Here is a 13617-nt window from a genome sequence, read left to right as displayed (position 1 = left end):
AATCTTTTTTTTTTTACTTCTTTACTATTTCTTCTTTACTGTATTTTCTCTGGAACAAAAAAAAATAGAAAATACCCATAATTTGAAAGTTTCCATTCTTCCAAACGCCAAAGGGTTAATTTAAGAAAAAAAGCCCCGGATTGATAACTTTAAATAATTTTTAAGATGTTGTTTTGCAATTGAAGACAACACTTGTTCGTTCTGTGATAGGGAAACAAAATAAACACTATATTTTATGAATGAAATGAATGAATGAAATCCCTGTGAGACGATGTACAATATCGGCTTTTCCCTGACATTCCAAACTTTGATTGATATTAATATTGTTTTGGGGATGTTGAAAAAGAAAAAAAAAAAAAAAGTCTAAAACACAATAAGGGATCTTTCTGTGTGGAGTTTGCATGTTCTCCCCGTGACTGCATGGGTTCCCTCCGGGTACTCCGGCTTCCGCCCACCGCCAAAGACATGCACCTGGGGATAGGCCCCTCCCACCTCCAAAGACATGCACCTGGGGATAGGTTGATTGGCAACACTAAATGGTCCCTAGTGTGTGAATGTGAGTGTGAATGTTGTCTATCTGTGTTGGCCCTGCGATGAGGTGGCGACTTATCCAGGTTGTACACTGCCTTCCGCCTGATTGTAGCTGAGATAGGCACCAGCGCCCCCCGTGACCCCAAAGCGAAAAGTGGTAGAAAATGGATGGATGGATGTTTTTAATTCACAAATGTATGTTTGAAAAACAAAACCATCCTTCCACAAACAATTCAGACATTTTCTCTCACTTTTTATTGCATAAAGGTCTGGGGACATACATTTAAAATAATCACAACACAATTATCATAATACAAAAGAGAGTAATAAAGATAATAATAAAATGGATTACAGATTCCCAACAAATGATTCATAAAATCACACATTTTAAAATTGTATAAAAGACAACTGTTTAAATGATGTATAAAGTAAATAATAATATGCTTCCTGAAGTGGTCCAGAAGATGTTTCAGATGTGAACCAGTACATATGTATATCATATAAAGGTGATAATCTATTGGATTATTAACAATTACAAGTACAAATAAGTAATAATTTTATATTTCAAACTATGTAATCTATAAATGTAAAGATCATATTAAACAGATTGTTAGACAAACAACAATGTCACACATGTTATATGTGCTGATGTTGTTAGAAAGTCAAAATGAAAGTCTGGACAGTTTATTTCAAATCCTGCAGTTTCATTTGCTGCTGCTGTTCTCACCAGCACACTTGTGTTTCTTACACTGCTACTTAGAAGACAATCTTTCACCACACACACTGCAACTCAACACTTTCTCTCCTGGGTGTCTTCTCATGTGTGCTACAAGGTTTGGTCGTCGACAAAAGATTCTGTTGCAGATTGAACAGGAATGTGATTTTTTACCAGTGTGTGTTTTCATGTGTCTTTTCACATCTGTACTTCTTGTAAAACCTTTACCACAGATCGAACAGGAAAAAGCTTTTTCACCAGTGTGTGTTCTCATGTGTCTTTTCACATCCTGACTTTGTGCAAAACCTTTACCACAGGTTGAACAGAAAAAAGGCTTTTCACCAGTGTGTGTTCTCATGTGTACTTTCAATTTCTGACTTTCTGTAAAACCTTTACCACAGGTTGAACATGAAAAAGGTTTTTCACCAGTGTGTGTTCTCATGTGTACTTTCAAATGTTGACTTTCTGTAAAACCTTTACCACATATTGAACAGGTAAAAAGGTTTTCTCCAGTGTGTGTTTTCATGTGTCTTTTCAAATTCTGACTTTGTGCATAACCTTTACTACAGATTGAACAAGAGAAAGGTTTTTCTCCAGTGTGTGTTCTCATGTGTCTTTTCAGACGACAATGGTATTTAAAGGTTTTGTGACAGTGAGAACATGTGAAGTGAGTGTTGTCAGTGTGACATGTCTTATCATCTTTAGAGTCTTCATCATCAGTGTCAGGAGAGTGTGACGTTGTGTCCTCACTATCTGATAGTGGAGCTAAGAGCTTGTCTGCTTGTGATCCTCCACAGTGGTCTCCATCAGCTTCTGTTGTCATGTGTTGTGTTGAGCTGCTGCTTGGAGGCTCCCCCCCTCCCCTCTCCTCACTTTCACCTTTCACCTCATCATCTTCACTCTTCACAGGGACACCAGTCACTGGGAACTCCTCCAACCATTTAGGCTGACTGATGCCCTCTTCCTCCTCTTCCTCTTTAATGTGCGGCGGCTCTTGGTCCTCCTCTTCCTCTTTAATGTGCGGCACCTCTTGGTCCTCCTCTTCCTCTTTAATGTGCGGCGCCTCTTGGTCCTCCTCTTCCTCTTTAAAGTAGGGGGTCAGTGGGTCCTCCTCTTCCTTTTTAATGTGAGCGGTCAGCAGGTTCTCTTGCTCCTTAAAGTGAGGGGTCAGTGGGTCCACCTCTTCATTTTTGATGTGTAAGATCAGTGGGTCCTCCGCTTGCCCTTTAATGTGAAGGGTCAGTTTAACATTATGGGTCTGTGGCGTCTTGCCTTCCTCTTTAATGTGGGGGGGATGTGGCTCCTCTCCTCCCTCTTTGCTGTGCTGGGAATGTGGTACCTCTTCTTTCTCGCGTATGTTGGGGGACTGTGGTTCCTTCTCCTGCTCATGGGGTAGAGGTTCTTCTTCAACGTCTGCGGGACAGGAGAAAACAAACATTCTTTAGAAAAGTCCAGCTTTGCTCAAATCAAACCAAATCAACTTTACTTATAAAGCACATTTAATATTTACCACAAAATGCTGTACAATAGGCAGGTTAAAAGATAACACAAGGGAAACTAGCAAACACACCACAACACAAACAAAGCACGATAGATAATAAATAAATAAATAAAACATAGAAACAGGTTCACAGCAGGTGCATAATGGGCTGCCATAGCAAAATGGAGATCACAGAATGTTAAAGGCCATGGAATAAAAGTGTGTTTTTAAGAGTGATTTAAAAACAGGAAGAGAGGAGGCCTGTCTAACACTCAAAGTTAAGTTGTTCCAGAGCTTGCGAGTAGCAGCGGCGAAAGCTCTGTCACCGCTTAGCTTCAGCCTTGTGTCAGGGACCGTCAACAGCAGCTGACGTTACTGCCCCCCCCCCCCCCCCCCCCCCATGATCTAAGGGATCAGGAGGGGGTGGGGGGGCGTGTTCAGCAAGGCCGAAGGAGGTCGGAGATGTATGTTGGAGCGATGTTGTTTAGACATTTGAAAACAAATAGTAGTTCTACTAATTGATTCGGTAGAGCCCAGGGAGCCAGTGAAGGGACGCTAGTATGGGGGTGATGTGCTCACGCCTGTGGGTCTGTGTTAGCAGACGAGCAGCAGAGTTCTGCACGAGCTGCAGGCAGGCGAGGGAGGCCTGGCTAATGCCTACATACAGGGCGTTGCAGTCGTCAAGACGAGTCGAGATAAATCCCTACGTACAGTAGTTATAAGTGCCGAGGGGAGGGAGAGCGACTTGGACTAAACAACATAAAATCACAGGGCCAACACTGATAAACAGACAACATTCACACTCACATTCACACACTAGGGCCAATTTAGTGTTGCCAATCAACCTATCCCCAGGTGCATTTCTTTGGAAGTAGGAGGAAGCCGGAGTACCCGGAGGGAACCCACACATTCACGGGGAGGACATGCAAACTCCACACAAAAAGATCCCGAGCCCGGGATTGAACCCTGACTACTCAGGGCCTTCATATTGTGAGGCAGACGCACTAACCCCTCTTCCATCCTCTAAACTCTGCTGGTACTATTCCAGAAGAGAGGCTACTATTGATAATGTTAAGGACGCTTGATCCAATAGTAGCAAGTACCTCCTTAAACACGCGAGGTGGGAGGGCATCTGCAGGAGAACCAGAGGGCTTCATATGACTAACCGTGTCCTTTAGAAAGGAAAAGGACACCGGCTCAAACTGATGGAAAACAGAAGAAAAGTGCAGAGGAATAGAAAGGTCCTAGGAAAGCTGAAATAAACTGGCTCTAGTTGATACAATTTAGTCAGTGAAAAAGTGGACAGAATTTTCACAGAATTCTGAAGAAGCATCAAAACCAACAGATTTGGGAGCATCAATGACAATGCTAATGGTCTTGAACAGAACTCTGGGGTTGTTACAGTTAGAAGCTATAATCTCAGATAACATGCTCTCTTTAAAAATGGCAAAGGACACATGCAGCCTGTCTTTTTTCCATTGTTCTCTCTGCTCTCCTACATTCGCGCCTGGCCGCACGAGTGACGTCATTCAACCAGGGCTCAGGTGTGGGTTTGGCGCGGCGGAACTTGAAAGGAGGGATAGTATCCAATGTTTGTAAACAAATAGAGTTGAACCCAGAAACCAACTCTTCAGTATTCAGACACACAGAGGCTGCAGAATTATCATCACAAAGATTCTAAAAAATGGAAGAGAAAACAGAGCAGGAGACCAAGAATTAAACATGCGAGAGCGTTGAGGCGGAGCGCACAATGTAACGGACACTGAGTGGGAATATCAAACAGGATCGGCATATGATCAGAGAACACAGCGTCGCAAACCATACGAGAGCACTAAATGGAGTTTATGCCTGCGTTCATGTGTGGAACCACACACAGACTGTACAAAGTTAAATGAGTCAGGAAGCTCCTGGAAAGGGACTCGTCTGGGCTTAGGTGTGAATATTAAAATCACCAGCAATAAGGACAAGATTATATTTAGGCAGGATTTCAGCCCAAATTTCAGAAAAGTCAGTTATAAAGTCTTTGGGGTACTTGGGTGGTCGATGGACGACGGCACACAGGACGACATCAGAAAGACCCAGTTCAAACTTGCTCAGTTCCAAGCTTGAAAAGGAGGATTGCAGGCGTATCAGACGGCATTTAAATTCATTTTTAAAAACCACTGCTAATCCTCCTCCTTTTCGACCAGACGACCGCGGAGAATAAACGTAAGAACACTCTGGAAGCAGAAGTTCATTAAGAGGGGCGGACTCACCGGCTCTCAGCCATGTTTCCGTCACACAGAATTGGTCAAGTCTGCGGGAAGTTCAAGATAATCGTTTTGTTTGTCAAAGATTTTGCGTTCACAAGACTGAACCTGGCAGGGGCCACCACGTCCAAGGCCGCAGCTATTCCAGGTGGGGCCCGACAGACAGCCCGCAGGTGGCGGGAATCCACCCCGCGCCTCCGGGGGCGGGGACAGCAGGAGCAACGGCGGCAAGTCTCATCCTCCAAACCAACGATATAGGAACAAGCCAGGAACTGATGGGATCCAGCGAGCATGGGTGCAGGAGGAGACCGGATACCGCACCATTCCTCCTTCGGGAAGCCATGGGAAGCCGGGCCAGGAGTGCCCTAAATTTCACCAGCTGGCCGCCACGTTTACCACGGCGCCGGAGACACTGCCGCTGGGGGAGAGGAACCAGGGGGCGGGAAAGGAAGGCAGGAATCCATGCAGGTGAAAAAGCTGACTGGGACGGTGAGAAGAGTCAGCTGTGATCTGACCCACACGCCTCCTGGTCCTGGAGGGATGGGAGCTTGCAGCCAATCACCTTCTCAGCAGCACATACGATGCGCTGCAGTCGATGCTTGTCCTGGACTGTGGCGCCGGGGAACCACACAGTGATGGAGGAGGTGAGGATGGACTCGATGATGGCTGAATAAAACTGCACCAGCATCTTGGTCGGCACCTTAAGTTTCCTCAGCTGCCGCAGGAAGTACATCCTTTGCTGGGCCTTCTTCGTCATACACAAGCAGTGAGCTGACAGAGACGAAAATAGACGCAAACAACACAAAAACGAACAGAGCTGACAGCGAGACACAGCAGGCCAAAGCACATACTAGCGCCATCTTTGAAATACCTAAAACTCATTATTATAACAACGATCAGAGACAGAAACTCTTCATTTAACATAATGTCCTTGTTTGATGCTTCAAAACAGCTCAATTAACACATAAAAAGGAAAAGTGAAATAACAGACGGGCAGGGCTTTGCTGTTTGTAACACACACAGCAAAATGCGCTAATGTTAAAAGCTAATTAGCCTTCACCTCAAGCCAGGACTGCAAGCGAGCTGAGCTGCTGTTTGTTTCTAGAACGTCAACGGGCTCATAGTGATGTTACTAGTACAAACCTTGTTTCCATATGAGTTGGGAAATTGTGTTAGATGTAAATATAAACGGAATACAATGATTTGCAAATCCTTTTCAACCCATATTCAATTGAATGCACTACAAAGACAAGATATTTGATGTTCAAAGTCATAAACTTTATTTTTTTTACAAATAATAATTAACTTAGAATACCATGGCTGCAACACGTGCCAAAGTAGTTGGGAAAGGGCATGTTCACCACTGTGTTACATCACCTTTTCTTTTAACAACACTCAATAAACATTTGGGAACTGAGGAAACTAATTTTTGAAGCTTTGAAAGTGGATCATTTTTTACCATTCTTGTTTTATGGAGAGCTTCAGTCGTTCAACAGTCCGGGGTCTCCACTGTCGTATTTTACGCTTCATAATGCGCCACACATTTTCCATGGGAGACAGGTCTGGACTGCAGGCAAGCTAGGAAAGTACCCGCACTCTTTTTTTACGAAGCCACACTGTTGTAACACTTGTCTTGCTGAAATAACCAGGAGCGTCCTTGATAACGTTGTTTGGATGACAACATATGGTGCTCCAAAACCTGTATGGACCTTTCAGCATTAATGGTGCCTTCACAGATGTGTAAGTTACCCATGCCTTGGGCACTAATACACCCCCATACTATCACAGATGCTGGCTTTTCAACTTTGCGCCTACAACAATCCGAATGGTTATTTTCCTCTTTGCTCTGGAGGACACCACGTCCTCTGTTTCCAAATATAATGACACGATGGCGAGGCATAATGGATGCGTGTTGCTACCCCAGGGATGCAAGAGGACCAGGACAGGCAGGAGTTGCAGGTAAGATTAGATTTAATACAAAAACAAAAATAATACTGGTACAAAATGCAAAGAAAAGGCGTGCCGAATGCACGGAGAGCTATGCTAATAATTAGCAACGAGAGCAGAGTACAGGAATAGAGGTGCAGAGCGCACGCAAAGCTAAGGCGAGACTTAGCAATAGTGATTACAAAAATAAGAACCAACGTGCGTGTTGCAAGTAGCAAACAAAACAGCCAGGAGGAACTAAGGTAGCAGGTGGTCTTAAATACAACACAAATAATTCAAAACAGGTGTGCGTAATGAGTCCGTGCAGGAGGCATACTTAGGTTGCCATGGTGACAATACAAAACAAGGAAGTGCGCTAACAAACGGGATCGGTAGAGTCCAAAACATGATCAAAACATAGTAGGACAATACAAAAAAGACAAACATGCTAGAGATGTGTGATCCGGAAGCCGGATCACAACATTACCCCCCCCTTAAGGGGCAGATCCCAGATGCCCCCAAAAAACTGCAATAAAGAGAACCCCCTCCCAAAACCAGAAAGTTCACAAACGAAGGGAGGGCGGAAGGAGTCCACGGTGGAGGGTCGCCAGATCGCATGTCCCCGAATCCACCGAGGACACATCATGTGGCGGCGGCGGGTGGAACGCTGCTGCCGAAAAAGTTTTGGCGGGCGACCTCGAAAAGGCCACATTAGTGGCCGCCTCGCAGGATGAGGTGCCCGGCGAGGCGGACGACCCGGGCACGGCCACATCCGTGGCCGACATGGAGGAGGGAGTATCTGGCGAGGAGGATGACCTCGCAGAGGCCACGCCCGTGGTCGACGTGGTGGACGACGCCTCAGCACCGAAATCCCAGCAGGCTTGGAAGCAGCAGACGAGGGTGCGGGGACTGCAGCCAAAGCAGGCCCGAGTGCAGCTGGCGAGGATGATGCGGGTGCTGCAGCCGCAGGAGTCGTCGGAGGCGGCCTGGGAGCCGCAGGAGTCGTCGGAGGCGGCCTGGGAGCCGCAGGAGTCGTCGGAGGCGGCCTGGGAGCCGCAGGAGTCGTCGGAGGCGGCCTGGGAGCCGCAGGAGTCGTCGGAGGCGGCCTGGGAGCCGCAGGAGTCGTCGGTGGTGCTGGTGTGGGCTCCAGCCCCGTCGTCGACGCTGGTGTGGGCTCCAGCCCCGTCGTCGACGCTGGTGTGGGCTCCAGCCCCGTCGTCGACGCTGGTGTGGGCTCCAGCCCCGTCGTCGGCGGTGCTTGGCGGCACGGAGCTGGCACCGGTGCTTGGCGGCACGGAGCTGGCACCGGTACCTGTCGTGGTGCTGGTACCGGAGTGGGCTCCAGCCTTGGAGTTTGTGCTGGTGTGAGAACCAGACTGGGAGCTGGTGTGAGAACCAGACTGGGAGCTGGTGTGAGAACCAGACTGGGAGCTGGTGTGAGAACCAGACTGGGAGCTGGTGTGAGAACCAGACTGGGAGCTGGTGTGAGAACCAGACTGGGAGCTGGTGTGAGAACCAGACTGGGAGCTGGTGTGAGAACCAGACTGGGAGCTGGTGTCGGCTTCAGCCGAGGAGCAGGTGTCGGCTTCAGCCGAGGAGCAGGTGTCGGCTTCAGCCGAGGAGCAGGTGTCGGCTTCAGCCGAGGAGCAGGTGTCGGCTTCAGCCGAGGAGCAGGTGTCGGCTTCAGCCGAGGAGCAGGAGTCGGCGTCAGCCGAGGAGCAGGAGTCGGCGTCAGCCGAGGAGCAGGTGTCGGCGTCAGCCGAGGAGCAGGTGTCGGCGTCAGCCGAGGAGCACTAAGAGACTGGCAGAGAGGAGGACTAGGACTACTATGAGGATTTAGACTAACACTAGGACTTGGGCAAGGACTTGTGTGAGGACCAGTACTTACAATCAAACTAGTGCTTTTATAAGGACTTGGGCAAGGACCAGGACTTACAGTCGAACCAGGGCTTGGGCAGGAACTAGGACTTGAGGTCAACCTAGGGCAAGGACTGGGACTTACAATCATACTGGTGCTCGGGCAAGGACTTGGACAAAGACTAGGACTTACAGTGACACTGGGGCTCGGACAAGAATTTGGGCAAGGACTAGGGTTACTGTGAGGACTAAGACCACGAGGGGAATTAGGACACGGACTACGATCAAGACTACACGAAGGTACGTAACTGGGACCGGGACTTGGACTACCATTAAGAGAATGACTTGAGCAAGGACTTGGGCTAGGACTCGGACTACGACTCAGTCTACGAGTTGATCTACAATGTTGGCCAGAAGTCGGACCAGGACTGGGACTAGGCTTGAACACCGGTGGTGGAGGGCGCACTGGAGGTAGTGGACTAGCGAGTCGAAAAGTCGGTGGAGGAGGTCTAGGTGGCCTTAGTGGCTTGACCGGGGGAAACACAGGTGGAGGAAGAAAAGTAGGTAGCTCATGTTGCCTTAGTTTGCATCTAGAAATAACATCTGTATAGAACTTAGTTGTGTCTATAGAGTCCAAAAAATCATAGTCAATATTTGAAACAGGTTGAGAATAAGACTCAACAATATAAAAATCCTCAGAAAAAATATCATCGACAGGGGGTGGTATTGAGCCACCAGGGGGCGTTGACGAAATGACGTCACCGTGATGGACCGGTGGGCCGGAGGTATGCCCTGGCCTTACAGCCCAGTCGGAAGAGTGGTTGGAATATGGAGAAAAAACAAAACTTCCAAACCTCAGGGAAGAGTACTGGGCTGTTGTCTGCGCGCTGCTGTCCGGGGAAAAAGTCTTCGCGGCTTGGCGAAGGGAAGACTTTTGGTGGTCCACTGCGAGGCGGCGTTGTGCTGGCTGTTTTCTGACACGATGGCGAGGCATAATGGATGCGTGTTGCTACCCCAGGGATGCAAGAGGACCAGGACAGGCAGGAGTTGCAGGTAAGATTAGATTTAATACAAAAACAAAAATAATACTGGTACAAAATGCAAAGAAAAGGCGTGCCGAATGCACGGAGAGCTATGCTAATAATTAGCAACGAGAGCAGAGTACAGGAATAGAGGTGCAGAGCGCACGCAAAGCTAAGGCGAGACTTAGCAATAGTGATTACAAAAATAAGAACCAACGTGCGTGTTGCAAGTAGCAAACAAAACAGCCAGGAGGAACTAAGGTAGCAGGTGGTCTTAAATACAACACAAATAATTCAAAACAGGTGTGCGTAATGAGTCCGTGCAGGAGGCATACTTAGGTTGCCATGGTGACAATACAAAACAAGGAAGTGCGCTAACAAACGGGATCGGTAGAGTCCAAAACATGATCAAAACATAGTAGGACAATACAAAAAAGACAAACATGCTAGAGATGTGTGATCCGGAAGCCGGATCACAACATATAATTTGAAATGTAGTTACTGACAGTGGTTTTATGAAGTATTCCTGAGCCCATGTGGTGATATCCTTTACACACTGATGTCGCTTTTTGATGCAGTAACGCCTGAGGGGTCAAAAGTCCGTAATATCATCGCTTACGTGCAGTGATTTCTCCAGATTCTCTAAACTTTTTGATGATTTTACGGACCGTAGATGGCAAAATCCCTAAATTCCTTGCAATAGGTCGTTGAGAAATGTTGTTCTAAAACTGTTCGACAATATGCATACAAATTGGTGACCCTCAGCCCATTGTTGTTTGTGAATTACTTAGCATTTCATGGAAGCTGCTTTTATACCCAACCATGGCACCCACCTGTGGGATGTTCCACATAAGTGTTTGATGAGCATTCCTCAACTTTATCAGTATTTATTGCCACCGTTCCCAACTTCTTTGCTTCTTTGTCACATGTTGCTGGCATCAAATTCTAAAGTTAATGATTTGCAAAAAAAAAAAAAAAAAAGGTTTATCAGTTTGAACATCAAATATGTTGTCTTTGTAGCATATTCAACTGAATATGGCTTGAAAATGATTTGCAAATCATTGTATTCCGTTTATATTTACATCTAACACAATTTCCCAACTCATATGGAAACGGGGTTTGTAGTTGACTGGGAGGTGTTTACTATAATTTGGGGGGAGTCCGCTGGCTGATGCTTACCTGCTAAACACCTACCTGCTCATGACGACGGTGGAGCACTGACTCCTTGCACTGTGAATACACACTGCTGATTGGCTGTTACTGCTCTGTCTGTAACCAATCAGATGGTTGTGTGGGTGGGACAATGCTGGGTGCTGTGTAGAGTACTGATGGAAACAGGCAGAACGAAGCGGCGCAGCTTGTTAAGACTTTAGATTAATATGTTCGTGTGGAAACTCATTCGTTACACATCCGAACCGAACCGAAACCCCCATACCGAAACGGTTCAATACAAATACACGTATACACAAATACATCCCCAATCTTCACTACTAAACCTTTGAAATGTGCTGACATATGTGCTGCTAAAGGTAAATAAACAGTAGCCATATTGAATGTTTGCCTTCATTTGACCACGTGAGGTAAGGAGGACGGCCTCTAGGTCACATGGTTACACCCCAGCAATTACACTGTTGATGATTGATGAGCATTCATTTTTAAATGGTGGTGTTAAAAAGCAAATATATCTCCATCTTTAGTGATAAATGTGTCCCCCGGATGAACATGTGTCACAAACATTGTATTAGATGATATGTGGATGTTGTGCTTACTTGGACTGTGATGAAGCTGTGAGGACTCAGGTGGTTTGTCTTCATGCTCTTCAGTCTTCACAGAGACAACAGTCAGTGGAAACTTGCTGACATCAGCCTCCTCCTGCCCTACAGGAAAATCTCCCCTCTCTTCCGCTTTAAAATAGGGGGGCTGTGGATACTCCTTGTCCCCTTTAAAATGTGAGGAATGTGGATACTCTAAAGTGAAACTGTCCCCCTGCAGATGAGGGAGACATTCTTCTTGGTGTCCAATCAGCTGATGGATGTCTACAGGACACAAACAAATCACATTTTAACTCCTACATGCTATGAAATAATGTGCTGTGGCTATTGAAAATGTTATTAATCAAGTGTTCCACTGGGAACGTTTTCGATTAATCGAGTAACTGGATAAAACATAGTGTTGCTTGGTTAAAAACAAATTTAAGCAACTATAAGACACTTCACTTAATAATGAACGGTCAATTAGTCTGAGATGGTATGAGATCAAGATGTCATCTTTAGATCAGGCTTGGTTTTTCCACAATCACAGCCACGTTAAAAAGTTAAAGTACCAATGATTGTCACACACACACTAGGTGTGGGGAGATTATTCTCTGCATTTGGCCCATTACCCTTGATCAACCCTTGGGAGGTGAAGTGAGCAGTGAGCAGCAGCGGTGGCCGCGCCCAGGAATCTGTTTTATGGGGATTTAACCCCCAATTCCAAACCCAATTCCAACCCTTGATGCTGAGTCCCAAGCAGGAAAGTAATGGGTCCAATTTTTATAGTCTTTGGTATGACTCAGTTGGGGTTTGAAATCACAACCTACCCATCTCAGGGCAGACACTCTAACCACTAGAACACTGAGTAGGTGGATGTAGTAGGTGTTGTAGTAGGTTAATGGCTGCACCAATATGAAGGAAATAATAGCTTTGACACACATATATAACTTGTCAAACCTGCCAGCTAGCAGGCTAGGTTTACAGCGTCAGTCACCATGGTAACTGACTCTGACTTTGTCTTACCTTTCTTATTTTTGGAGGTAAAACTCTTAAGCTTTACATACTCAGGACTTTGCACTTAACCTGCTCTCTGGAATATTCCCCCGGTGACTGTGTGAGTTTTGTGTAAACATGTTGATACACATTGTTACAAACATCAACCTCTCATGAATATTGTGTGTCTGAAACTGTCTCGTTTTTATGAACAACATAAAACAATTAGTGCATCATCCTCACATAACAATTAATCTTCCTACAGACAATCTATTTAGGAATAGTGTTAATGATGAAATATAAAGTTAGTAAAGATGTGAGAGTAAGAAGTAAACAAACCTGTTCTGTGTAACACAACTTGATGTTTTTCATGTTGTCGCTCCTTCTCCTCTTTTGTTGGACAAAGTTCCTCCTCGTACTCTGCTGTGGTTCTTTGGCACATTTTCACACAATCACAACACTTTACACTCACACTTGATCTCTACTTAGTGATGTGTTTTGATCACTTCCGCCTCTCTTTGTTAGCAGCTAACAAGCTAAGCTAACTAGCAAGCTAAGCTAGCTCGAGAAGCATCAAAGTGCGCTCAGACTAATATAACCGGATGCAAACAGTTATTAACGATGTTTACCCTATTTACAAGAGTCTAATAAAGGACATATATGTGTACATGGAGGCACAGATTAAGAACACTGAACTGTGACGACTGCAATAACGTCTTCACCGTCAGACGCCATCTTGCTTTGTCCTCGCCGTGATTGGTTCGCGCGCAGTGTTGTCAGATCTCGCGAGAGAAACAAGTAACCAGCTCTTTTCCAAATCTCGCGAGAGGAATAAGTACAACCAGCTTTCCACCCCCGGTTTACTTCTTGTGAAAATAAAAGTAAACTTGTCCATTTCAAATCAACCAAAAAAAAAAAAAAAAAAAAACCTATTTTCATAAAAATATTTAAATATTTGAAAATGTTTTGAAACAACAGTAGCATCAGGAAAGAAAAACAAGAAACAAAATAGATATTACACTCATGGTATTCTTTTTGTCTTTGATGGTAATCGTTTTTATAATGTATTTTAGAATGTGGGAGGTTTTCA

At 45.6% G+C, this 13617-nt stretch overlaps 1 protein-coding gene across 2 annotated transcripts; it reads right to left on the bottom strand.

The window, feature by feature from the left end:
* Nucleotides 1-763: 763 nt before the first annotated feature.
* LOC133546540 (zinc finger protein 391-like) lies at nt 764-13283 on the bottom strand. 2 transcript variants are annotated; one of them, XM_061892306.1, is made up of 3 exons: nt 12867-13283; nt 11550-11816; nt 764-2659 (listed from the first exon to the last, which is right to left on the bottom strand). In XM_061892306.1, the coding sequence occupies exons 1-3, from the start codon at nt 12967-12969 to the stop codon at nt 1284-1286; spliced, it is 1746 nt and encodes a 581-aa protein (XP_061748290.1). In that variant the 5' UTR covers nt 12970-13283; the 3' UTR covers nt 764-1283. The 2 variants fall into 2 exon arrangements, with proteins under 2 accessions (XP_061748290.1, XP_061748293.1); XM_061892309.1 differs by lacking the exon at nt 11550-11816.
* Between the last annotated feature and the right edge of the window lie 334 nt (nt 13284-13617).

The sequence above is a fragment of the Nerophis ophidion genome, unplaced genomic scaffold (genome assembly GCF_033978795.1).
Source record: "Nerophis ophidion isolate RoL-2023_Sa unplaced genomic scaffold, RoL_Noph_v1.0 HiC_scaffold_31, whole genome shotgun sequence".
In the NCBI taxonomy this organism is placed as follows: Eukaryota; Metazoa; Chordata; class Actinopteri; order Syngnathiformes; family Syngnathidae; genus Nerophis; species Nerophis ophidion.
The sequence above is the reverse complement of the archived record's forward strand: the minus strand, read 5'-3'. Positions and strand labels throughout refer to the sequence as shown.